Here is a 26952-nt window from a genome sequence, read left to right as displayed (position 1 = left end):
GTAGAGCATTTTAAACAAACAGACTCCAAGACTGACCGAGCTTAAAAGGAGTTTCAGAGTAGATCCATGCAATACCTTTATTTACCATTTAAGAAAACCACAGAGAGATGGAGAGACTGATCAAACGGGCACAGTTATCATCCAGCAAAATTCCCAGATGGCTACAGCAGCTCCTCATAGTGCTCCATGCTGATGAGCTCATGTTGCATGTTGGACAGACAATACAAGGCAGAGAAGAGCTAAGGATAAAGTCACTGGAAACAGTAATGTTTAATGTCATTAGATCACAGACCCACAATAACAAATACTAATTGCAAAATATGGAACGAAGCCCCATTTAGTAAATTTTACCATCCTAACTCCCCAATTAATTCGCTTTGTGACATTAGGCAAGTTACTTAACTAAAGTCTACTTCCTCATGATTTAAAAGAAGGTGCTAATACCTGCCTTAAAGCCTTGTTCTGAACAATATCTCTTCTGTGGTGTTCTTTTTTAAAAAAACGATGTTTTCATTGATTTTTTTTTTAGAGAGAGAAAGAGAGAGGAAGGGAGAGGAAGACAGAAACATCGATGAGAAAGAGAACCACTGGTTGCCTCCCACATGCCTGTTAGCAGAGGAGTTGAGCCCACAACCAGAAATCAAACCGGCAACCTCTCGGAGCATGGGACAATGCTCAACCAACTGAGCCACACTGGCCAGGGATTCTGTGGTATTCTTGCCAAAATCCATAACCCAGTCTAATATCAAACACAAATTGAGAGACGTTCTACAAAATAATCAACCAATTCTCTTGAAAAGTGCCACGGTCAAGAAAGACTTCAGAAGTGCCATAGATTGAAGGAGACATGACAACTAAATGCAATGTGTACGGGATCCTGGATTTGATCCTGGACCAGGAAGAGGCTAATGGAAAAACTGCTAGTATTGCACCAAGTTAATTTCCTGGCTTTGATCACTGGATTGTGATTATGTAAGAGGAACCTTGGTGAGGGGTACATAGGAATACTCTGTACAAATTTTGCAACTTTGTAAATCTAAAATTATTTTAAAATAATTTTACTTAAACAGAGCAATTTTTAAAAAGCCTTATTGTAAGAAAGAAATACAAGATCCAAAAACCTAATACATTGTCTATTGTTTTTGCAGGCATAATTCCTCCATCTAATGGCTACACTTGGTGGCCATTAGCTGTAGGAACAGTATATTAATACAGTATGGGCCAAACCCAGGTTGGGACAGTTAATAGCAAAGTGTGTTGTTCAAGTGTGATAAAATGAGGCCATTCTATATTTCAACTGAGTAATTATAAATATGCACGCAAAACTCCAGTAACTATCAATATTGCATTCTTTGCGCAATAAAATCCTAAGTCAGTGTTTGAGAAAGTACGGAGTCTGTGTTTGACTAACGATGACAGGCTTTTATTTACCTAATGCCAGCAGCATTTAAACGTAACATGTCAGACCTCCATTCTGACTCTGGGACTACTCCCATCCTGTCAGACTTCAACAGTTTTCTGTCAGGCAACACCTGGCAAAATAAACCGCTTTCATATAAGTTGTAGGCATCTCAAAATGACTATTGCTTGATACTCTGTTATTTCTGTTTTCCCCCTCCTTTTTATTTTAAACTTGACTCTACATCTAGCCTTGAGGCGCAAAAGCCTGCCTCTGAGATAATTAAAGGTCCCCAATGGCAAGTTTATTACCCAAGATTTTGCTTTTTTAAGAAAACAAAACTACCGAGGAATCACAATACTTTATCAGTCATGGTTTCTAACAAAGGAGCTATAGCTCCACCACTTTTGCTTGTCACCTCAGGGAGTAACTGTGCAGCCAAAACTATTAATAAGCAATTTAGCTGTTTCTTCGTTTTAGATAGGATCATCCATATGATAAATATACATTTCTTTCTATTATACTACTCTCTTGCAAAATAATTTTTGTTTTCTACAAAGGTTATGAGATATCATAAAAATGTCTAATGCATCTGGTTTAAGAATCCAATTCTTCCTTCACATATTTCTGCATCTGTTCACAAAATCTCTTTGACTTCAAAGGAAGCTTTTCAAGAGAAAAAGAAGATACACACAGGAAAAGTGGCCATAAATTTTTAGTAGTCCTTTTCTAAGGCCATTTTAATAACAGCACTGTGGGACAAGTATCTCTCTGAGACCTAAAATATCACAGATGATATTAATGACTATGCATTTATACGGAGATTTACACTTTAAAATCTTATTCTGGGTCTAAAAGTGATATATCTTCAATTTAGAACATATGAAAAATATGAAAAGCTTAAAGAAGAAAACTTAAATCACTTTTTTTTGTTTTGTTCATCCTCATCCGAGGATATTTTTTCCATTGATTTTTAGAGAGCTGGAGTGAGGGAGAATAGGAAGGAGGAAGGGACACATCCATTGGTTGCCTCCTACTCTCACCTCGACCTGGGCCAGAGATCGAACCTGCAACCCAGGTATGTGTCCTTGACCGGGAATTGAACTGAAGAAACTTCAGTTTACGGGCCAACATTCTAACCATTGAGCAACACCAGCCAGAGCTTAAATCATTTTTAATCCACTACTTAGGAAAACCTAGCAAAACAAAAAAAGAATGGTTGTTTCCTTCCAGTCTTTCTTTTTCTTCTGTGCATATATTTATATAAATATTTATTTACAAACATAATATTATAATTACACTATTAATGCAATTTTGTATCTTTTTTCAATTGGTCTTTTTCAAAGTCCTTCAAACCATCATTCTTAATGTCTGAAAATTATATGTAGATTTATAATTTTAAAAGATGCTCTCACATTTAATTCTTATTCTAATCAAAGCTAAATCAAAGGTTTGGAAACACTATTCTGTTCTGGGAATTCTACATCTTGAAACAATCTAGATTAACAGTTGATTAACTTCAAGATAATCGATTTGGTAAACGCCACTGAAACAATAGATGCTTAAGGAATTTTTTCTTTAGCATTTATAATGATTTAGTCCCCTTAATTTCCCTGGGCAATTGTTAGTGGGCTGTAGTTTCTTTTTCTTTTTCTCTTTGAGTCTCTATCTCTCGTGACATCCTTAGCTCTTGTTTGGAATGAGAGGAAGTAGGGGTCTAAGGCTTAGTTACTTTGATGCCATAGCTTTTAACAGGCTACGATTAACTATAAATATAGTAATCAACCAATTCTGGTTCTACAGAATCAGGCCCTAGAGTTCCCAAGAGGGGAGTATTGGATTTATCTAATTTTTAATCAATCCTTCCCTAACATTGCTGCCTGAAATTTAAAATAACATTTAAATAGCTGTTTGGTTGATGATGAGCTTTCTGATATAATATCCTTCATCCTCACAAGAATCTTATTAGGCTCCTATCCATGAAACTTAAGTGCCGAAAATTAACAGATTTATGGGGTCGTTAGAAAAACAAGTTGAACTTAAATCTTGGTTTTCATAATTAATCTCATTGCTGTACTTGGGATTCATAATCATGAAGCCAGATTTCCCAAAGCTTGAAAGAACATAAATGTGGCAATCGGTCCAAGCCTCCCTCCACCCATTTTCCTAAAGAGAATAAACCCTGCGAGATTCCTGGTGACTTGTCATGTCACCCCACTAGCAAGTGGCTGACACCCCCCTTGACCTCTGGTTTCCTAGCTTCCCGTGCAGTGAGTGCTCTTTCCAAACACCGCTGACCCCGCACAGCCTCTCCCCTGCGCAGCAGCACAGCCAATGCGCCAGGAAATCGCCCCGGCACCCCAGAACCTGAAGTTTCTTCCGAGTTCCCACGAGAGCTCCCAAGAGATGTATGGCATGAGCCTACCAGTGAGATGAGACTGGGAAGACGTTTAGTAAATGTCTGAGTGAATGAAACACACACACACACGCGTTATTATTATTTTTTCTTTTGCCATGAGGGTAAAATTCCCAATACTGACGGACAGGCTGAAGGCCGTGTCCTGCTCTCCACGACAGAGTAATGAATGGCCACAGCAGTGCTGCCTGGCCCAGGACAGGACCACGCACTTGGGCAAATCTCCTTTGAGGTGAAGGAGAGGAAACACCGGGAAACGCACCGACATTCGCTCCAGCGCCGCGCCAACGGAAACCTCCCCATCACTAACCAGACTTCCCTAATTTCTCCTGGGCCCCAGGCTGGCGGTTAGGAAAGGACGGTAAGACCGCAAAGATACCGAAAGGTGGGCCGTCCCAGTGCGCGGGCGGCGGTACGCCCCTCCCACCCGGGGCGCATGACGTCATCACGCATCCCTGCAACGTCACCACGCTCCAGGTAGAAGGGCAGTCTTAAGGGAGACAACTTTAGAAGAGAAGCGACCGGGTACTCTCCAGAGGAAACGGGGGGGGGGGGGGGGGGGGGGGGGGGAGAAGCAAAAGGAGGGAAGGAGGGAGGGGAGGCGAGAAGAACGTAGGAGGAGGATGGAAAACGAGCGGGAGAAGGGCCAGCTTTGGTTACCTGGGGAGCAGGAGCAGCTTCGGGTGCTTTATGAAGTGCCCGGATGAAGCCCCAGCACCCACGCGTCTTCCGCATTGAGCGCAGCGCCATCTTGAGGAGGGCGGAGCTTTCTTGTCTTGAGTGACATCTGCTCGGAGAGCCAGTGGCAGTTCGCTGCTCTTCTGCTTGCTGCGCCTGCGCTCTTGCCTTCGGGGGCGGGTCGCTGGGCCCTGCGGTGGACCGTCCGGTCTTTGCAGAGCAGGTGGGGACGGGGACGGAGACGGGGCGGGGCTGAGCTGAGCTGAGCTTCAGTGTTTCCCTTGGAGACCTCATCTTTGCACTGGCTTCCTGGAGGGAGAGGCTCCGGAAGAAAGGCTAGGAAGTTGCTTTGGGGACCCTAGCCCCCCAGAGGCAGCTTTAAAGAAGTTTCTGTGGGAATGGGGCCTCGCAGTCCTGTTAGAGAGCAGCGAGTCCTCTGTTGAGACCTGTGTAGCTTCATTCCACCCGGGCTGCAGACACAGCACTGAAGGGACCAAGAAAGACACGCATCTTTCTTTCGAGAAGTGTACGGCCTATGGGGAGTAGACACATACACGATGCAGTGTCTGGGCTGTCGCAGAAGCCCACACCAAGATCGGGGAGGAGGGGTGGTCAGGGCGGGACTGAGACCCGTCCAAGGAAGGCCTCCGGAGAAGGTGAGACCTGGTAGAAGCATTTTCCTGCTTTCAGTTCAATTATGAGGAGAGTTAGCGCAGTGCTCCTGCTTCTGCTAATGCACCCACCGCTCCCAGACATAGAAGACCGATAGCAGTAAAAATAGAACGCAGAGATTTCGTCAGAATTCCTTTCTGTTTTTGTTACATGTATCCATTGAACAAACTCTAAAAATGACCACATTTCCAGAGGGAGAAGTAGGAGATAAATGGAATAAGGCTGCCCGTACTCTTAAAGGAACTGGAATCTAACAGGTTAAATCAACATTTATAAATTAAAGCCATACATTAAAATCTCCTAAGTGTGGTACAAAGCACTGGTGAAGTTCAAGCATAATTGGTGTAATATAAGTGGGGAAGGGATGGTAGGAATGACGAGGGGGCTTTGTCTCTGTCAAATTTGAGGTGCTTATAGTCCTCCCAAATGCGAGGCCCATTAGATAGATAGGTCTGTCTGGATCTCAGAAGAGAGGTCTGAACTAGGAGTCAGATGGTCATTGAAACCAAGGAAGTCTGAGAAACCAGGTAGCGTTTGTGGAATAAAAGTCAGTGTAACCAAAAGATACTTTAAAAACCCCCAAAGGTAGTAATACTGAAACCCAGGAAAGAGATATGGCCAGTGGAAGTGATGATCTTTAAAACGATATACAGTATCCCTTGTATATATGCAGTTTTATAAAATGTCTAAATGTTTTGTACTCATATACCCAGCAAAGAATTAAAATACAGGGTGTTGTGTATTTTTTTTAACAGATGTTATTAATTAGTTTCAGTGACCTTAGGAATTAGTAAGATTAGATTTATGACATCTACACCATCTGGATTGTAAAATAAAGCCTAAAAATAAGATGAGGGTTACAGCAGATAGCTGACGAAGGGCCTGCCTACTCTACTTCCTCATGCAGCAATTTTCGTCTTTTATCTGCTAAGACTCACATGACTGATATTTCCATGTGAGACATACTCCCATTGAAGAAGGTATATCAGAACACACGTGTAATCATTTCAATACCTGTATTTTTTTTAGGTACATTATTTTCACACTTAGAAGTAGTAAGTTGTGTTTCCCACCATAGTGGTGACCTGATGACTTGAGTGTCCCTCTGCCAGCAAGGTTGCTCCTTGGACAGGACTATATTTTGTATTTTTTTACATTTCCCCCAGCATGTAGTAGAGTGCCTTACATACAGTAGGCTTATCTTTTAAATCTAAATTTTATTTTGACAAAGTACATGATTAATTTTCAGAGGTTGATAGGCTTTTAACATGCCAGAAGGGACAGCTGACAGCAGAAAAGACATTAGATCCATTAAAAGCAAGCTAGTTTTGTCTGCTTTTGTCGTTTTTTACAGCAGCATTCTGAAACCTTTTGGTGTTGGGGAGAGTATCACCAAAAAGATCACCATCAAATAAGCTCACCATCTTGTTCTCTTCTAAGAAGTACAGTATATTCAGCATATTTTAATAAGGATTTTAAATGCTAATCCTGAACCTTCAGGAAAAGATATGTTGTTGGGTGCATCTTTTAAAGAAAAAATATATAATACACTTTTGAAATGTTTCCATACAAAACGGTTAACATTTTTAAAGTTTATATAATGCAGAGTTAGTTTGGTTACCTGGGAAGTTCACTTATGGAATATCTCATTGTGCAAGAGTGTTGTTTAAATGAAGCACCATTGTATTTATTGCAATATTTTACCATTGCTATCATTTGGTAAGCCAAAGAATTTTCGTCAAATGAGATACAAATGTTGTATTGGAAGCAGACTTTAGATAGACTCACAATTAAAAACTCTTAATAGTCATACACGTATGCACTGTATGGCTATATAATAGACTCATGCTTACAATTTTGAACACTTGTTTAAAATTTGATTTCTCATCAACACTTTTATTTTATAGTAAGTTCTGGTAATTTTGCCCTTTTCTTCACATTCCCTGCAAATCCTGTCCTGCTTGAAACAATAGATTAAAACCAGACTGGCAGTTGGGGAACACTTTCTATTGCAACCATGTGTGTCAGAAGAAAGGATTAGGTTTCCTTGTCCAAGAACATCAAGGGGAACCTCCACCTCTGCAGACACACCTCTGTTCCTCAGTAATGGAGAGTTTATATCTAGTTAGATTTAAATGGGATAAGGAAAGAGTTTAAATCTACTCCCAGCTCCAATAGTATAATCAGCCCTCAAGACTCAAAGTATCCAATTTTGTTTCTCTAATTTAATTCTAAGTGTCAGGTTGGTATTAGATGCTGATCAAGGTAATGGAGAGTTATCCTACACATTTATTCACTTAAAGAAGAATTTTGCAGAATGCAGAGACTAGATGGCATCTGTGTTCAAAACTTACTTAAGGCACAGTCCATTCCCCTCTGACCTTTAACTTATATTGAATATGTTTTTAAAATAGTGGAATAGATTCCACAATGAAAGCAAACCCTTCTTTTCATAATTTTGGGTACAACTATCATTCCCTGGTCTTACTGTCTTATACTTGATTCATTATAAGGACTTAAAGTGAGGCAGAGTCTGCCCCTGAGTGAGATAACTTCCAAGAGTCATTAAACTACTGGTGTACGAGAAACCATGATCATGATTTGGAGATTTGTTCTTTCTCACCTTTGTCTTAATTCTAATTCCACCCCTCATTTTATAGCTGACAAGGCTGGTCCAAAGATATCAATTATCTTGACAAAAAATCACACAAGGAATTAGAGCAGGAATAGGAAGAACTTTAATTTCCAGACAAGTGTCCTTTTTTAAAAAAAACAAAACATTTTTATTGATTTCATAGAGGAAGGAAGAGAGAGAGATAAAAACATCAATGATGAGAGAGAATCATTGATTGGCTGCCTCTGTACCCCCCACACTGGGGATCGAGCCGCAACCTGGGCATGTGCCCTGACCAGGAATTGAATCGTGACCTCCTGGTTCATAGGTCGGCGCTCAACCACTGAGTCACACCAGCCATGCCAGATGAGCACCCTACTTTCAGTGACAGCTCTGTGAAGCTGAGTAGTTACAGCTAGAGCTGGTCCAGGGGAAAGGCTTAACAGAAACACACATCCTTGTGCCATGCTTCACCCCCAGAGCAACGAAATGGCTAATTACTAAAGGGCTGATGCTCTCATCTCTCCACCCTCAACCTTTCCCTGGTTGTTGTTGAGGAAGCGCAAATTATAGCCCTTTCTCTGCCTGAGGATAATCATCAGAGACTGATCTGGTCTTTGGGAAAGCTACTTAGGGGTTTTAAGGGAGGCATTACAATACTACGACTTTTTTTTTTTTTTCCTGGAAGGTGTCAGCTAGCAAAATTAAGGGAGAAACTGGGTGATGTGGAGAGCAAACTAGAAATTTTCTCAGAATACCTTTTCCTTAAAATCAAGGGCCAAGGCCATAGTTTTATCCAGATTTAACTTCTTACCTTAGGGACTCTGTCTTACTCTGCAATGATGGTCATTTTGACGGGTTGGGAGGTGGTGGGGAGGGTGGGGAGCGTCAGAGCAGACCTAGGTGGATAACTTGCCTATGTTGAACTTCAGAGAACTGACTCCATTCCTTCTAGAGTCCTTAGGGTGCAGAACCACGAGGGGGATGGATTACATGGAATGTTCCAGGCCCTGGAATCCCTGTTCACATTGAATGTTTTCTCTTGATACTTTTTGTCAGGTTGTCAGAGTACAAGTCTTCGAAGAATATGGAGAGTTGCTCCCTTAATAAATTGTGGATCTCGGATGGAAAGAATACTTTTGGAGAAAGGTAAGAGACTAATTTCAATATCCCCTAGGCCCACTGTTCACCCTCAGTGTTAAGACATGTGTTCCATGGAGGAAGTGGAGCTTGGAAATTAGCAAATTAATGTTTAGAAGAGCATTTTACTGTGTTGTCTCTGCATGCCATAGCTTTCCAGATGGTGTGACCCTAAAGACAGAATCTATGTGTTATCTTTACACTCACTCTATATTTAAATCGCCGCCCTTTGTTCACAGCCACTTCCCAACTGGGATGAACAGGCTTCCCACTTCGGAGGTTTTTTACAAAAAGGAATATAACAAGGTGTCCCCAGAGCTTCCGGCAGTGTCTTTTAGCTCAGCTCTTCTGTTTCGTCTATGTAATCAAGCTACATTTGGTCCCTTCCCACACACTGTCTGTCAGGTGTAATGCTGGGATCCTAGCCATGACCTACTGCTTAGATCTTGATCTTGCTAAAAAAAATAAATAAATAAAAAATAAATAAATCAGAAGATATCTTGATCTCTCTGAAAACAGGGAGGGTGTTAAGCTCACTGTCTCAGTCAAATCCCATCTCCACCAGTTAGATTCCCTTGGACTTTCTAAAACCCACTGACTGTTGTAATCAGCTATGTTTTTCTTTACTTTTTGTCTTCAATAAGTAGAACTGAGCATGAACTCAGAGAAAATTTGTTTGCTGGACCAGCAATTTTCAACTGGTGTGCTGCTAGAGGCACGCTGGTGTACCACAAGAATTTTTAAAACATGCAATACCTGACTAGTAAGGGGCACTGACCTCTCTTCCCTTAGATTGTCAAATAAAATAAAATAAAAAATCCATCTGCTGTGAATGAATCAAAATTGTACCTATTTTTTTTTGCCAGGCTGGCAAAAAAATATAGTATGTTTTTTGGTGTGCTGCAGAATTTAGTAATAAGTTTGTGTGTGCCATGAGATGAAAAAGGTTGAAAAATCACTGTGCTAGACCCATTACTGATCTCTGTGAATCATTTAACCTGTATGTACTTTTTGTGAAAAGAGTAAAAAATAGGAGGCCTAGATGACATACATTGTAACTCTTGTGGTTCTAGGAACTAGTTTCCGTTTGGTTCCAAATTAGATTGATTTAGAGATGCAAAGATAGATACTGCAGTCAGAATCCATATTGCAAAGCATGTCACCTGAACTCTTGTCCATGTCAGGCGTGTGTGTGTGTGTGTGTGTGTGTGTGTGTGTTACATGCATTTGAGTCAGTTCCGACCCCTGGTGACCCTGTGAATGAGTGATGTCCACAATGTCCTATAGACACATGCCTGTGGCTTCTTTTATGGAGTCAGTCCACCTCGTATTTAGTCTTCCTCTTTTCCTGCTGCTTTCTGTTGTCCCCAGTATTACTGTCTTTCCCAGAGAAGCCTGCTTTCTCATGCTGTGCCCAAAGTAAGACAGCTTCAGTTTTGCCATGGCAGATACCGAAATACAAATAGTAAGAATGGGTCACAACATGTTCTCAAGACTGTGCACCACGCAGCTGCTCTCAACCAAGTAAAATTGCCCCTCCATGTCATCTTGTCATGGCAGGGTTAGGTGTATGAAAGACAGAGAATATGAAACTTCCCTCACCCAACTGTGAACATGAAGTGGCTTTCCACAGATCTCTTTTCAGAGGGTAAGTAGGAAGAGCGTTTTGACCTATTTTCATTCTCTCTGGCTACTTTAGGTAGCAGTTCCTTCATTCCAACTGTGTTGCTTTCTGTTGTTTCTCAGAAACGTACTCGTTATTGTGTAATTGGCAATCACAGTGATTTGTATGACAGCTGCTAATCCATGAGAGTTCCAGGAGAGGGTTATCCAATAGGTTCTGGGGTCTTTAGGAGAGGAATATAGCCACTGTCCCCCCACAACTTGGCAGGTGTGGGGAATGAGGTGTGTCTTGGGGGTGGAGGAGGCAACAGCCCTGCTTCTCTCTTGCCACCCTCTGATCTTCTGATCTTTTGATTTCTCCATTGACTGAACCTCAGGGCAAAGGAACTTGTTTATCGGAACCATAAAGGTCAGTCCTTCCCTCTCGCCCCCCACCATTCCCCCACTGTTCCCCAGAAAACAGGATGCAAAAATGGTAGACAGTGGATCTGGAAGGCCAGATGGAAATATTTAGTACAGAACTAGAAATATAACTGTGAAAAAAGTGATAAAAATCTTGAGTAGTCTTAGGATAACTTTCTAACCAGGCATTAAACTTGAAGGCAAGACCACATTTTCAACTCTGACCAAAAGAGTACTTGACATCAGAGGAAAGCTCGATAAATATTGGCAGGTTGATTAAATGAACAGATGAACACATGTGAGGGGAAAGAGGGAGGTGTGCGGTGAGATATTTTAAAGATAGACAGTGCAGGGAATTGGGGGGAAAAATTTAAAGCCTAAAATAATCCCTGGAAACATTTTCTAAATCTCTGATATATGCTTGCTTTCTTGTGGTTTGCTCTTTCCACTAAAAAGCAGAATGCATAAAATATTCTGATTAGTCGAGGGTTATTACTTAGGTTCCAACTAATGTTTTATATATAAATCTAAATTACTGCTTTTCCTTCATTCTGCTTCTCTTTCTGTTTGGTCAAATCCCTGTGGGAGGGAGCAGCATTCCTGTGGTGGGTAAAATAATTTCTATGGAAATTATTCAAAACACAATTTTGTAAACACTATGTGAAGATATGATTTATTTCTGGATTCAGCCCTTTCTCTTGCATCATCTCCCTGTTTATCATCAAGTTTTCTGTTTGCCAGCATCTCTCTTTAAGGATTTGTTCAGCCCTGACCAGATGGTTCAGTTGATTGGAGCATCATCCCATGCACCAAAGGGTTGCAGGTTCTATTCCCGGTCAGGGCACATACCTAGGTTGTGGGTTTGATCCCAGGTGGGGGCACGTATGGGAGGCACCTGATCAATGTTCCTCACAACTCTAACTCTCTCTCTCTCTCTCTCTCTCTTCCACTCTCCAAAAATCAATAAATACATATCCTCACGTGAGGATTCAATCATTAAAAAATAAAAACATCCAAACCAGTTTTGCATCCTAGAGGATCAGCTTCCATTAGGAGGGTTGAGACAATGGGAAGCAAGACAGAGGAGAAGAGACTGCATTCCAGGAGGGAGCAGGTTACTGAAAAGAACACGACTCAATTCCCAATCCCAACTCTGCCATAACTAGCATGGTGACACTGGGAAGTTTTTTAACTTCTCAGCCTGCTTTTTATCTAAAAAAAATGGGAGGGGTTGAACCAACTGATTATCAAGGTTCCAGCCCTGAATTCTGTAAGTGTATGCTCCTGCAGGTGTCCCATTTTTAACCCAAGGATCTTCCAGTACTTTGGACATAACACCTACAAGGCTGACAGGTGAAACATCCTCCCCTTGTGACAGATGGTCCTGCTGGGACCTCAGTGATTCTTTACTTGTAACATTGTCAATCTGTGGAAGACTCAGACTGTGTCTCGGATGGAAAGTATTGGAGAAATTGAACCTGAACTGTGACTGACTTGAAGAGAGCAGTTAGTGAGAAAGTCATTAGATAATAAGACAAAGGTAGATTAATGAGTTTTCTAGTGTTATCGTATGCTTTATAGGGGGTGTTTGGGAGCTAGTGCCAGAGGAGAGAGCCTGGAGGCAGAGTAAGAACTGGAGGAGATGGGAGAACCATGTAAAGGTTGTTAGGCAAAGGTGCCAATACTTTTTTATTCATTCATACAATTCACTCATGTAAAATATTTAATACATGCTTACTGCATAAAACTAAAGACTAGAAGGTAATCTTGTGTCACTACAGGTACCACGTATACTTCTTTTTATATGTCCCCATCTGTCTCACCTTCTTTTCTTGGCTCTAGTTGCCTAGTTCCCACTCTGAAACCTCAGAGACAAATGGAATTGGAAAGCCAGCATTCTTCTCTCCCTCCCTCCTCCTTCCCTCCCTCCCTTCCGCCCTCCCTCCCTCCTTCCTCCTTCCCTTCCTTCCTTCCTCACTACCATCTTTCTTCCTCCCTTCCCACACCTACTATTAACCTGGACAGCTAAGGTACTGAGGATGCAGAGGATAAAGACATGGATTTCACCATGGAGAAGCTGAGTATAGCGAGGAAGATTTTTTGTAAAGTTGTTAAAATATAACAGGATAGCTGTCATTCTAGAGCACAGAAATGGTACTGTAAAGTCCCCCAAGTTTTAAAATATTGGCAGTTAGATAACAGTATGAGTCCACAAGTTCACAGACAGAACAAGCATGCACATTTCAGGGCCTCTCTCCCAGTCACAGGCACAGCTCCCACACCAGACCTGGCTACACTTATCAGTTATATTGTCACTGCTAGTTTCACCTCAGTAAGAACAAGGCCCACATGCCTAGGGCACAGAAGGTCACAGGAAATGGGACTGGGGTTTCTTCTCAAATAAAAACACCCCTTTAGAACTTATTTTATCTCGGTTATCCTTGGCAACCAAGGAGGGAAGGAAAAGAAGGGGCTCTCTTGCTCTGATGGCTACTGTGTTAGGAAGATCCCACTCCAATCCTGGTGCCACATTTTGTTGTTGTTGTTGTTGTTAAAAAATAAGGTATCACCTTAGCAGGTATGGCTCAGTGGATAGAGTGTCGGCCCGTCGACCAAAGGGTACCAGGTTTGATTCCAGTCAAGGACATGTACCTTGGTTACAGGCTCAATCCCTGGCCCTGGTTGGGGCATGTGCAGGAGGCAACCATTCGATATGTCTCTCTCATAACCATGTTTCTCTCTTTCTGTCTCTCCCCCTCCCTCCCACTATCTCCTAAAATCAATGGGAAAATATCCTCGGGTGAGGATTAACAACAACAAAAAAGTAAGGTATCGTTTCCTAGAACACTCAATTTTGCTCTCATAGAGTCTTAGACCTTTCCATTGTCTGACGTTTAACACCAGGAAGTGGTGGGGTGGGGTGGGGTAGGGAGATGTGATGTTACCAACACATAAACACAGACTCTCCAGGGCTTTCCTTTCTATTATCTACTCATCTAGCAAATACTGAGTGCCTGTCATGTGCCGGACACCATGCTAAGAGCTAAGTACACAAAGCTGAATAAGATCTCCACGCTCTTTGGATCACAATTTAATGGGGGAGACTGCATTTAGCAAACAGAATTTCAGGGAAAACATCTTTGTATCAAGAAGATCTTTTAATTTCCTTCAATTCACACGTTAGAGACAGTCCTGGCTCCACTACCTACTATTTGAATGACTTTGGACAGGGTCTGAGCCCAGTTTCAACATCCAAAAACGGGGGCAAAGGATAATGAGCTCCTCGGATGCCCTTACAACTCTGAGATGAGTACTGAGCTGGGATTTTTAATTGGAAAGAGGAGCAAGGTGCTCATAAGAGGGGTAACTGCATGAAGGAAGCCTGGATTTGTAGTTGAACAAGGTGTACAAAAAGGTGAAGGTCAAGAGAATAAGCTATTAACACATCTCCCTGCTTCCATCCTTGTCCCCTTCAGTCTAGTCTCTCAATCAGCAGCCAGAGGAACTCATTAAAAGGCATGTCAAATCATAGTCATTCCTCTGGCTTTCTATGTCACTGGGAGAAAACACAAGTCCTTCCCCAAACCTATAGGACCCAAATGATCTGCATTCTTCATTCCAGCCTCTCTTCCCCCAACATTGCTCTGCTCAGGACACACTGGTCTCCTCACACACCACTCAACATTTAGCACCATCTAATATATTTTACTTATATTACTTATATCCCCGGTCGAACACCCCTCTCACAATCTGGGACCGCTGGCTCCTAACCATTCACCTGCCTGTCTGCCTGATTGCCCCTAACCCCTCTGCCTGCCTGCCAGATCACCCCTAACTGCCCCTGCCTGATCTTGAAAGATCAGACACACCTTGGTCTTCAGACATTTTCGGTCAATAACACTGGCTTCTTTCGGTTGCTCTTTAGACATAGTCCCACCTCCCTGCTGTCACAGTCAGTGATGCAGGTGAATAAGAGTCCTGGCTGTCAGGCCACTGAGAGCTGTCTGACCAATGGCTGATTCTGGCTGATTCTGTGGGGGTGGGACTTCCTCTTCCCTGCTGTAAGAGTCTCCGCAATGCAAGCATTCCACGCCCGGCCGTGGAAAGGTACCCCCTCTCCCCAAACTGTTCCGTGCCCGCTGCACAGAGGCCCTCCGCATCTGGGGTGGAACGCTTGCCTTGTACCCGCGGCAATGAAGCAAGCATTCCTCCAGGCCGCTCACACTGCCCACTCTCAGTGGCTGTCTTCCCCCCCGCCCCCCCCGGGACTGGGGGACTCTGGCAGGGCTGAGAGGACTGGGCACCTCCATCTTGTGGCTATGGGCGCTGCCATCTTTTGTGATGGAGTGACAGTTAATTTGCACATTACCCTTTTATTAGATAGGATTCCTTAAGTTTAGCATGTGTGTGGCTAATAATACACTTGTTGAATGAATTTCCCCAGTTTACCAATAAGGAAACTAAGATCCAGAGAAGGAAAGTGTATGAGGTCAAGGTGCTCTTTAAAAGAACAGTCTGGACCATTAAGCACTTAGATCTTCTGTCTCTCTGCCCCCCTCGCTCTGTGGCAGACAGAATAATGGGGTCCAGAGAAGTCTACCTCCTAATGCCCAGAAACATGGCAAAGGGACTTTGCAGATGTGATGAAGTTAAGCATCTTGAGATGGGGATGATCCTTTTGATTGTTGGCTTAACTTCTGGCATTTTTTTCTCTCAGTCTCTTCAATTCTTTAGATTTATTGATTCACTCATTTATTAATTCATTCAACCAGCATTTACTATATGTATTGATCTATGTGTTTTAGCAAAAGAAAAAGGAAGGATATGAAAGGGGAACTTTTACATGTCTATATAATATTTTTAAAAAGCAGTGGGATTAACAGTATCTTTTACTTTAATTTGAGAATTTCCAGCATTTTTTTAATTTAAAAAATAGAAACAAAGGTTTTCTGAGAGATACTCTGAGCCAAGCATGATGGCAGACACTGGAGATAAAGAAAATTCTTGAACTACACATGCAGTTTAATAGAGGTGACAACTGAACAGAAATTATCATCGAACACAAGCGTCACTTTGGCCTTGGGGTGGAGAGGTGGCAAGTAGAGGATCCCAAAAGCAACATCTCAGCTGAGTGGTCTGATCAATATCAAGGTCTGGGCCCTTTGGGCTTGCCTATCCCTGGCCTTGGCTGTTTTATGGGTGCCTTTTCCTTCACCACTGCCTCCCACGACCTGGCATGACACAGGCATTTTCAGGCCCTTTCCCAGCCATCTATTTAGAGCCAGCATCCTGTGCAGCTCATGAGGAGTCAGAGCCCATGAGGAGATAAGGGAGGGACTTGGAAGAAAATATGATGAACAAGGGCAAAGCCAAGAGGGAAATATGCATGTTTTCATTTGCTTTCCTTGAACAGGATGCTTTCACACCACTTTCCATAATCCAAACAGCATGTTTCCCTTAACATACTGTGAAGATGTGATGGCTATTTATTGTAAAGCCAAAGGAGACACTTTCTTCTCCCAGATGGGTTAGCACCCCTCCTGGTGCTCCATCGGCACCCCACGCTCCCATATTTCATAGGGTCCCTCACCCCCTATCCCGTCTCCTGACTGTCTTTGTTCTCCACAGACCCCCATAAGATCCTCCTAGAACAGCCAAGAAGTGCTCAATAAATCACCGTTTCATTGGATTGAATAGTACAAAACAATGTAGGTACTGGTTTGGGCAAATTTTGAAACATCTGAAGTCAAACTCTCATCTTATAAGGCTGGAAATGGTTTTTAATTTTAATTGATTGTTTCTAAGAAAACATAAAAATGTTCCCACAATTCTCCAATAAACATTCACCAATGACATTTCAGCTTTATTTAACAGGCTGAGGGATGGTGATACAGATTGAATACATAAAAACACACACTACATTAAATTGCCCTCTAACTTGTGGTTGTGTATGAGAAGGAGCACGATATATGAGGGAAAATGCTTTGAAAACTCTAAAGTGAGTTGCAGATGTTTAGGGTTTCCCACAGCTGCAGCAGAAACTGCCCATTCCCTCAGTCGCTTGCAGACTGAGGCCGACATCAGTGTTTGGATAGAATGCAGGAATGGTGGGAGGAGTGGCTGTTCACCGCACAGAGCATTGACTTGTTCTGGGCTCAGGCAGATGGCTTTCCGTCGCTGGAGTGGGTCAGAGATGATGGAGGAAGTACTTAGGCTTTGCCTTCACTTAATCAGCAGGGCAGGATTTCAAGAAATCTTAGAACTATAACACTGTTCAGGACCTAGTTAAGGAGGTCAACTCTTGATTAATTTCTAAAAGTCAAATCACAAAAGTGACAGCAACACACCCTGGTGCCATTTCATACCATTCCTGACTTCTCAGAAGCAGTTGACGCTAGTTTCTTCTCTGGCAGGGACTGCTGGCCCTGGCTTTGCAATGGTCCAAGGAGCCTGAACTTTTCCAGGGGGGTTACAAAATACTTCTAAACATGAAATTAAATACTCATTTTATTTTCATTTAAATATGCCATCCCAGTGCTTGTAGCAGATGTTAGTGCTGTGGAATGGCATGGCCAGCCATCCTCTGCTGCAACTCTGAGGTGCAGCTGGGACTCCTCAGAATAAGATGCCGATGGTCCTGCAGTCCAGTGCTGCTTGATTTTCACCTTGGCCAGTTCTGAGGGTTAGCCGGTACTTGCCTCTCTGTGTGGCTATAAATATTTTATAGGTTCAAGATGGTCAGATATTATTTCATAAAGCCTTAGTTTCGTAAGATCTAGTAAATTCTTTTTTTGTTGTTTTATTTATTTTTAGTATTTGTAATTTTTATTTTTCAATTACAGTGAAGCACCCCACACTCCCATATTTCATAGGGTCCCCGTTTTGCTTCAATATAATTTTGTATTAGTTTCAGGTGTACAGCATAGTGGCTATATTTTACAAAATATTCCCCTGAGCCCAGCCAGTGTGGCTCAGCGGTTGAGCATTGACCTATGAACCAGGAGATCACGGTTCGATTCCCAGTCAGGGCACATGCCCAGGTTTCAGGCTCAATCCCCAGTTGGGGTTGTGCAGGAGGCAGCCTATCAATGATTCTCTCTCATCATTGATGTTTCTGTCTCTTTCTACCTCTCCTTTCCTCTCTGAAATTAAAAGCAAAAAACAAAATGTTCCCCCGATATTTCCAGTACCCACCAGGCACCATACATATAGTTATCATGATATTATTGACTATATTCCTTATGCTGTACATTACAAGTTCTAGTAATTCTTAATCTTTCTCTAGTAAAGACTGGTCAAATATTTCCTGATAAGAAAGTAAATAAGCGTGCATATCTCACAACTGTAATTTTGATATGAGAAAACTATTTTCTGGTCTCCAGGGCTGAAAAAGTAAACAAACAGAACAAACAATTAGTAATGGTCGGATCATGGTCAGGGAGGCAGATGTTGGGCACATCTCCACCCCAGGCAATCCACTTCAAACCTCCTGATCTCGTCCTTTTTGCTTAAGCGTATCTTGGTGTGTTGCCTGGAGTTTAAATGTGTTATGATAGCACAACAAAGAATTATGTAAGACAAAGCCCAGCTTGCTCACCGTGTCCCTTCTGGGCCTGCTATAACTTAGACAAAACTCAACCATATTTCCTCTATTGTGTGTAATGGCTGCTGAAAAGGAAAGATGTAGAAAAAAGAAAGCTCTTGGGACAAGTGGGAAATGAAGGCATCATGATCTGCTTAACAGGGAACTGGAAATAGAAGCGATGCCCAAGGACATGGAAATTGATTATTTAAAATACCTTTTGTTTTCTATTTTAAAAAGAATACATGTACAGGGTTTTTAAAAAATCAAATTGTAAAGAAAAGTACAAAACAAGGGGTCAAAGTTCTGATCTCCAATATCCTACCCCAACTCCGGAATCCCACTGCCAAAGAATCACTGTTAGCCGTCACGCATCCTTCCAGAAGCATCCTGTGCATACTACAAAGATGCCACAAATATCCACTTGCTTTCTTTTCCTACAAGCTCTACAACTTCATTTTTTCTCTTAATGCATTAAGCATCTTTACATATCAGTAAACATCAATATCTCAATTTAAAAGAAAATTACAAGCTTCATAGTATTCTGTTGAGTGAGAATATCATTATCTGTTTATACAATCCCTTTTCTGTCAACATTTGGATTATTTTTAAATCATGACTGTTGTAAACAAAGCTTCCATGAACATCTTTGTGAATATATATTTGTACATATAAGAAAATAAATCTTAATATCTGCAGGGAAATTTTTTTAAGTGGAATGACTAATTTTGAGATTATATATATTTGCATCTTGATAATTACCTCATAATCTATCACCAAAAACGTTAACAAATGTATACACCCAACAATAGTGCACAGGAGTGTTTTCCATTAGCACCCATCACTGGGAATTTGTTCTTATAAATAATTGTATAAACACTGTCATAAGTTATCTCTGGGTTTCAGGGGGAAAAGTTTTGCTTTTATAGACATCTGTACTATGTACACTTAATACAGTGGCAGAGTTTTGTTTTGTAATTAACAAAGATTAAAGAAATATGGAACTCTTGTTTGGCCTGGCCTGCGTGGCTCAGTAGTTGAGTGTCAACCTATGAACCAGGAGGTCGCGGTTTGATTACCAGTCAGGACACATGCCTGGGATATGTGGGAGGCAGCTGAACTGTGATTCTCATCATTGATGTTTCTCTCTCTCTCACCCTTTCTCTCTCAGATCAATAAATTTTTTTTTTAAAGAAATAGGGAACATTTGTTTGTAACTTTTTTCGGAATACAATTTTACTTGGAAAGTAGAGACCGTTCATCAAAAGAAGACCAGGAGAGAGCAGTTAGAGGCAGGAAAGCAAGGTAGGGTAAGGGAGGAAAGCTCTTTTGTACAGAAGAATGTCAACTCATTTATGTAGAAGGAATGATAAAATTATAAATTTACCACTTTGCAGCCACCCATGCAATGATTGAGTCAAATAAAGATCATCAGTGGTGGATGTTAACAAGTTACTGTGAGGATCATTTCACAATATGTACATATATTAAATCATTACATTGTACATCTGAAATGGATCTGTTATGTCAGTTATATCTCAATAAAAATGAAGACTAAAAAAATCAATGTTGAGCTATAAGTGGAGTGCATAATATTCATACATCTCAAAATATTATATCACAGATGCTTATTAGTTACAAATGAAAGACATCTTTACCGTGGAGACATTCCACAGATGCCACTTACTCAAGTGGTTACCTTAGCATCACCAAAGGGACAAATGCCACTAGGTGTACCTGCTGTGATGCAATGGGAAGTGTGCATCACCCATGTAGTATATGCGCCCAGAATATTTAACCTGTACCCAAACTTGAGGCACCAACCAGACAAATCCAGATTGTTGGACATCTTTGAAGACTACTGGCATAGGCCTTTAAAAAATATCAATGTCATAAAAATGCTTAAAGACTAGGGGGAGGACTATTTTAGATTATAGAGATAAAGAGATTTGAAAACTAAATGCAATGCATAACACTTGATTTGATCCTGGATTGAAAAATAGCAAGAATAGGACAGTATTGAGTCAATCAAGGAGATTTGAATATAGGCTGCATATCAGGAAATATTATTGTATCAGTGTTAACTTTATTGGTGTGATACCAGCAACATGGAAACAGAACAATCAATTTTTTCAAATGCAATTTTTTCAATATTTCAACTTTGAAATATTGTGGTACCTGTAACTTACATCAAATGGTCCATCAAATAAACAACTGAAGTTTTATAATTTTAGGATTTACATATAGATGTATAATCCATATTGAGTTAATTTTTGGTATATGGTGTGAGTTATAGATTGAAGTTCCCCTTGTTGCATATGAATATAAAATTGTGTCAGCACCATTTATTAAAAGACTATCTTTGCTCTTCTTAATTGCCTTTGTACCTTTGTTAAGAATCAGTTGATCAGCCTCTCTGTTCTGTTTCATAGATCTATTTATCTTCTTTGACACCAATACATATTGTCTTGATTACAATAGTTTTATCATATGTCTTGAAGTTAAATAGTATAAGTTCTCTAACTTTGTTCTGCCTTTTCAAAGTGTGTTAAGTATTTTAAGGCTTTGTCATTTTCATATAACTTTTCAAATCAGATTGTCAAATTCTACAGAAAAATGCCTGTGGGTATTTTGTTTGATTGGGAAAGCATTGAATTTACAGGTCAACTTGGAAAGAACTGACATCTTGACAATATTGAATCTTCTGATCCATAAATGCAATGTATCACTCTATATTTTAGGTCTTTTAAAATTTCCCTTAGCAATATCTTGTAGTTTGCAGTATACAGATATTAAACATCTTTTATCAGGCCTATCCCTAACTATTTTATATTTTTATGTTCTATTGTAAATGATATTTCTAAATTTCTCATTGTTGCTAGTGTATAGAAATACAATTGGTTATTGTATATTGATCTTGTATCCTGCAACTTTACTGAACTCACTAATTAGTTCTGATAGCTTTTTTGTTGTTTCCCCAGGATTTTCTGCATAGGTTATCGTGTCACCTGTGGTGGACGGCAGTTTTACTTCCTTCTTCCCAACTGGATACCATTTATTTATTTGGCTAGAACTTCCATTATAATATTGAATAGAAGTAATGGGGCAGACATCTTTTACTTATTCCTGATGTTAGAGGAAAAGCATTTAGTCTTTCACAAGTAAATATGATTATTAGCTGTAGGGTTTTCTCTTTAGATTGTATTTAAGTTGAAATTTTTTTTCTATTCTTAGTTTGTAGAAACGTTTTTAAAATCACCAATAGATATTGGATTTTGCGGAATGCTTTTTTCTCTATCTATTGAGATGATCATAGATTATCTTTTAGTTTTTCTTTTTTGTCTCTTAATATGTCTGAAAAAGTATTTCATTTTAATTTTGAAAGATATTTTTGTGGCCTACAGTATTCTAGTTGAATAGTATTTTTTCTTTGAGTACTTCAAAGATGTTCTACACTATCTTCTCTCTTGCATAGTGTCTGACAAAAAATCTGTCATCCTTACTGCTGTTTCTCTGTATGTAGAGTGTCATTTTTCTTAGGCTTCTTTTAAGATTTTTCCTTTATCACTAGTTTTAAGCAAATGGATTATGATGTGCCTTCGTGTAATTTTCTACATGTTTCTTGTGCTTGAAGTCCATTCAGTTTCTTGGGTCTATGAGTTTATAGTTTTCATCAAATTTGAAAATATTTTGGACATTAGTTTTCAAATATTTTGTATGCCTCCCCTGGCCTTTTTTTCCTTAGTGACTCCAATTCCACACATATTGGACTGCTTGAAGTTGTCCCATGGTTCAGTGATGCTTTATTTGTTTTTGTTTTTTCTTGTTCTTTTAAAAATCTCTATGCTTAATTTTGGATATTTTCTATTGCTGTATCTCCAAGTTCACTTAACTTTCTTTCTATGATGTCTAATCTGCTGTCAATCCCATTCAGTGTATTTTTTTCATTTCAGATATTTTAGTTTTTATCTGTAAAAGGTCAATTAAAAATATCTTTCATGACTTTAATTAATATGTTCTATCTTTCTTCTAGTTTTTTGCTCCTATCCTGTAAGTTCATCCCTTAGTCTCAGATAGTTTCCTCGGTCACATTCTTGATCAGTTACCAACCAAAACCTTGAAGGGAACCCTTTAAACATCTCAGTTCTCTGTGCAATTGTCTCCTCTGTAGTTCTCTGCTCTGAGAACTCTCGCCACATTGGCATATCTGTACTTCCAGTCCCATCTCCTCAACTCAAGGAGATCACTGGGCTCTACCCAAGTTCTCTCTGTGTGATGACCTGGAAACTCTTCAGGAAGCTAGGCGATCCTGGGGGTCACCTCATTTGCTTTTCATCACTCAGAAATCAATGACCGTCGCTGCTTATTTCCAATATCTTGAGAGCTATTGTTTCATATATTTATCCAGTTATTTTTCTTTCTTTTTTAAGTTATTTTACACAACTGGGTAAATATAATTCTTTATACTCCATGTTGGTCAGAAGCAGAAGTCCCACACTATTGCTTTTATTCATTCTAAAATTACCCCTGAGGCAACCTCTAGCTGATCTGCCTTTCCGGGCGTTCAAGTTATGTCCCACGCAATAATTACTGTTTTTGTTAGTGCTCTGGTTACAAAGATGAATATATTTCTCCTTTTCCCTCTTATTTTAACATGCAATTTTTATGGTATGCAGTGTTTCTGAGGAATGAGTGTATTGTGGTATAGTGTTATAACCTGTCCAACTTAAGAACCTATGCTATGGTTGGCATATACTTTAAGCAAAAGCAAAGACTGCATAAAGAGATATTTTTACGAACATTTTCAAAAATGAAACTATATGGTCTGATCTTCTAGGGCCATTTTTATTTTGTATAAGTCATTGTATTTTCCTTTCCTGTAGTTCCCATAGTTTCTCCAAAACTTTTGCTGATTTTCTATAATAGATTTATTGACAATTCAGAAATATATTGTTATTTTCATTATAATGATTATTACTAGCTATTGTGTATTGATTGTCTATTGTAAGTTAGGCATTCTGCCAGGCACTTGATACAATATCGAATTCACTCTTCATTAGGATATATATACTTTTTTTTAATCCACCTTTATAGACAGGGAAATGGATTCAGGGAAATCAAATAACTTGCTCAAGACCCCAGGGCTAGTAACTGGTATTATTAAGATTCCAAACCCAGGTCTGTCTGATTCCAAAGCCCAGCTCCTCATGCTGCTTTGTCCTCTGCTTCATGAACCATAACGGAGCGTGGTGGTTCTTTTCTCTAACAGGAACTCCCTTATTTTTCTTTCATTCTCTTAAAGAAGAGAATAAAAAGAAAGTAAATTAGGACAAGACAGTTCAACATGCAGCAGTGTAGGTCAAGTAAGTACGCATCTTGAGTTTTCTGAATTTACACACAGCTTGTGTTCAGGGTGATTTCACGTGGCTGTCTTATACCTGAACACCAGGAATACATTATGCCCCATAAACACAGTAAACTGAAAATATGCCAGAATCCCCTGTTTCCTTTTAAAATAACCTTTGCAGTTCATACCAAGAGACAGGTATATACTTTTTAAGCACACCAGGGTTTTTTTTTAGTCTCGACAAGAAGTGTATTTCACCTGGAGTCCCTTTCCTGAGCTATGCAAGAACTTCTCTTAGGAAGGACCTAAACTAGATGAAAAACTGAGTTTTGCTCTCATATAGTTTTCTTCCTTGGCCCTTTTTTAAAAAAATATATTTTTTATTGATTTCAGAGAGGACAGGAGAGGAAGAGAGAAATAGAAACATCAATGATGAGAGAGAATCATTGATCAGCTGCCTCCTGCATGCTCCCTGTTGGGGATGGAGCAACCTGGGCATGTGCCCTGACCAGGAATCAAACCCATGACCTCCTGGTTCATAGGCCGACACTCAACCACGGAGCCATGCCGGCCAGGCTCATATAGTTTTTTTTAATAATGTTGTGGTATGGGCTGAGCAAGCATGTTCCCTGGAAAAGGGAGGATAAAGTTATAGTGACCTCACAATGGGGCATTTCATTTTCCCACATGTTGCCCTCCACAACCAGGAAACCGCTTTTCATATTACTTGGGGGCTGGGTATGAGCCATTGGGGGCGGGAGGGTTGTGAACAGGAGCCTGTCAGTGGACGGAGTCAAGGAACAGGAGTCCAGAATGTCCTCGCCAGGGGAAAAGAAGCCTGCATCCATGGACAGGGCCCACAGTTTATCTGAATTGCAGTCAAGGTTTAGCATCAGGTCATTGGTGCCTATCACTGTGGTCAGAAGGGATTATTTTTATTAAGCATTTCATGTTTATCCAGGGACTTGCAGTCATTAATCATTTAACTCTTGTTCCCCGGGAGACTTCTGTGAAGTGAATGGGAAAGAAACAACTCGATTCTTATTTTACAGATAGAGAAACTGAAGCATTTTTGTCCACCGCTATTACACACTGAAAGAGCTAAAGCCATACATTAGAGCTTGGGAGACCCAGGCCAGGAGTTTGATGAGCTTTTGTTCTACCACAGAAGTGAGGTTTTTTACACAAAATGGACTCACATATTTTTCATTTTAAAAGCAACATGATTGATGCTGAGGTGTAGTGAAGGAAAAAATACAACAGACTTCACTTATAGTTATTATATCGTCTGAAAATTGTACTGAGTTCCCACAAAATTTTTGGAATCCAAATATGCAATTAGGTTTAAGTAGTAAAGATTGTTAGGCATTGCTAATCTCGATCTTTCTAAGAGAATATAAGCAAACACATCCAATGTGGTTATGAATAGCCAATAGCAAGTTATAAAGGGACTTTTAAGGGGATGGCATGGGGATTTTGCTGCCTGGAATTAATCTGGTGGGCTTCCTGGAGAGGGTGTGCTTTGAATTTCAATTAAAAAAACTATTTCAAAGATGGTGTGTTCTTCAGCCCAGATGCTTTGAAATGTCTTTCCTGTTTCTATGCAGTGTAAATACCACACAAAGAAAATTGTCAGGTATCACAAGAAGAAGGAATTGACTGAGGGGTCCACAAGGGCACATTTCAGAGTAATGGGGAGGAAATGAAGAAGTTTTCTGACAGTGAGATCTTTCAGATCTCTTAACAATGAGGTAGTTCAAAGGGCAGATGGGTTAGAGTGGCAGGGGGAAGGGTGTCAGTGGAAGCCATTAAACCAAACTAGATAAAGCATAGGAGGATCAGCATGCCCTCTGGTGGGGCTGGGAAATACAGGGAGGGCCAGGACTAATTGACTTCCTTTGGAATAAGACAGACCTTGTATTCAAATCCACTTAGAAGTTATGTGATTAAAGTCTCAGGTGCCTCTTTTTAAAAATGGTATGATCTACCAACAATTAAATCTAAAAAACAAAATAAACAAACAGGCAGAACAGAAACAGATTCATAGATACAGAGGACATTTTGACTGTTGCCAAATGGGAGGAGGGTGCTGGGATGGTGAAAAAGGTGAAGGTATTAAGAAGTACAAATTGGTTGTTACAAAATAGTCATGGGGATGTAAAGTACAGCATAGGGAACATAGTCAACAATATTCTAATAACTATGAATGGTGTCAGAGGAGTACGAGATTTAATGGGATGATTATTTAGTAAGTTATATAATGTCAGGTGTGTACACCTGAAACTAATCTAATATTGTATGTCATCTATAATTGAAAAATAAAAAATGATTAAAAAATAAAAAGGCTTTCAAGGGGGAAAATGGTTTGAATAAGACTAATCTTATAAGTTGGTGAGTGAAGTAAAATAAAATGAAAATTGTTTACACCAGAGGCAAATTTGGGTTATATTGCGTCTTAGGCTTATACATTATTAGAGACCTTTAAAAAAAAGAATATACAGTTTGTTCATAAAATTAGTTATCATTTACTTAGAATGAGAAAAGATATCACAACAAATTACTAAAAAGGTGCCCAACAAACAAATATAACAAATACCAATAAAACAACATGAAGTTTTAATTTATTAACTACCTGAAATACCTCTATGTTATGTGTGTGTGTATGCACAAGTATGTTTATAAATACACACATACAGATATACATATGCTACATATTTTGATGGCTTCTTCACATGACAAAAAATTATATCATGTAAATATGTATGAAGAGAGCAAAAACATATTTCAACTTTCCTCCAGTATGATTCATCAAACTTTATTTTTTATTATTGATAGTTTGGGAAATTTTTTTCAGCACCACAACTTGTTCCCTGTAACACATGCAAAATTTCATAATTGTTAAATTTGGAAAAACTTCTATCAAGGTTTTTTTATTTGTTTGTTTGTATATATGTGTGTGTGTGTGTGTGTGTGTGTGTGTGTGTGTGTGTGTGTGTGTGTCAGAGAGGGAGAGAGAGATAGAAACATCAATGAGAGAGAATCATTGATTGGTTGCCTCCTGCATGCCCCATAATGGGGA

The 26952-nt window shown here is 40.0% G+C and overlaps 1 protein-coding gene and 1 long non-coding RNA gene across 4 annotated transcripts in view; one reads left to right on the top strand and one right to left on the bottom strand.

The window, feature by feature from the left end:
* The window catches only part of WARS2 (tryptophanyl tRNA synthetase 2, mitochondrial), a 66086-nt gene extending 61506 nt beyond the window's left edge, over nt 1-4580 (bottom strand). The window contains exon 1 of one of the 2 annotated variants that reach the window (XM_005879087.2): nt 4476-4580. In XM_005879087.2, coding sequence (XP_005879149.1) covers nt 4476-4565 — 90 coding nt within the window. In that variant the 5' untranslated portion in view covers nt 4566-4580. Of the gene's footprint in view, nt 1-4077; nt 4211-4475 lie in introns of those variants that run through there. The other variant, XM_005879088.2, reaches the window with a different exon arrangement.
* A 71-nt stretch (nt 4581-4651) lies between these two features.
* Nucleotides 4652-12251, top strand: LOC106728289. Of its 2 annotated transcripts, XR_001364567.1 has the most exons (4): nt 4652-4716; nt 8839-8928; nt 10480-10567; nt 12235-12251. It is a non-coding gene; the product is annotated as an uncharacterized LOC106728289 (long non-coding RNA). The 2 variants fall into 2 exon arrangements; XR_001364568.1 differs by lacking the exons at nt 10480-10567; nt 12235-12251 and adding an exon at nt 10368-10458.
* Nucleotides 12252-26952: the final 14701 nt, after the last annotated feature.

This window comes from Myotis brandtii, unplaced genomic scaffold (genome assembly GCF_000412655.1).
Source record: "Myotis brandtii unplaced genomic scaffold, ASM41265v1 scaffold582, whole genome shotgun sequence".
NCBI classification, from domain to species: domain Eukaryota; kingdom Metazoa; phylum Chordata; class Mammalia; order Chiroptera; family Vespertilionidae; genus Myotis; species Myotis brandtii.
Note: the sequence above shows the minus strand (reverse complement) of the source record. Positions and strands in the feature narration are given on the sequence as shown.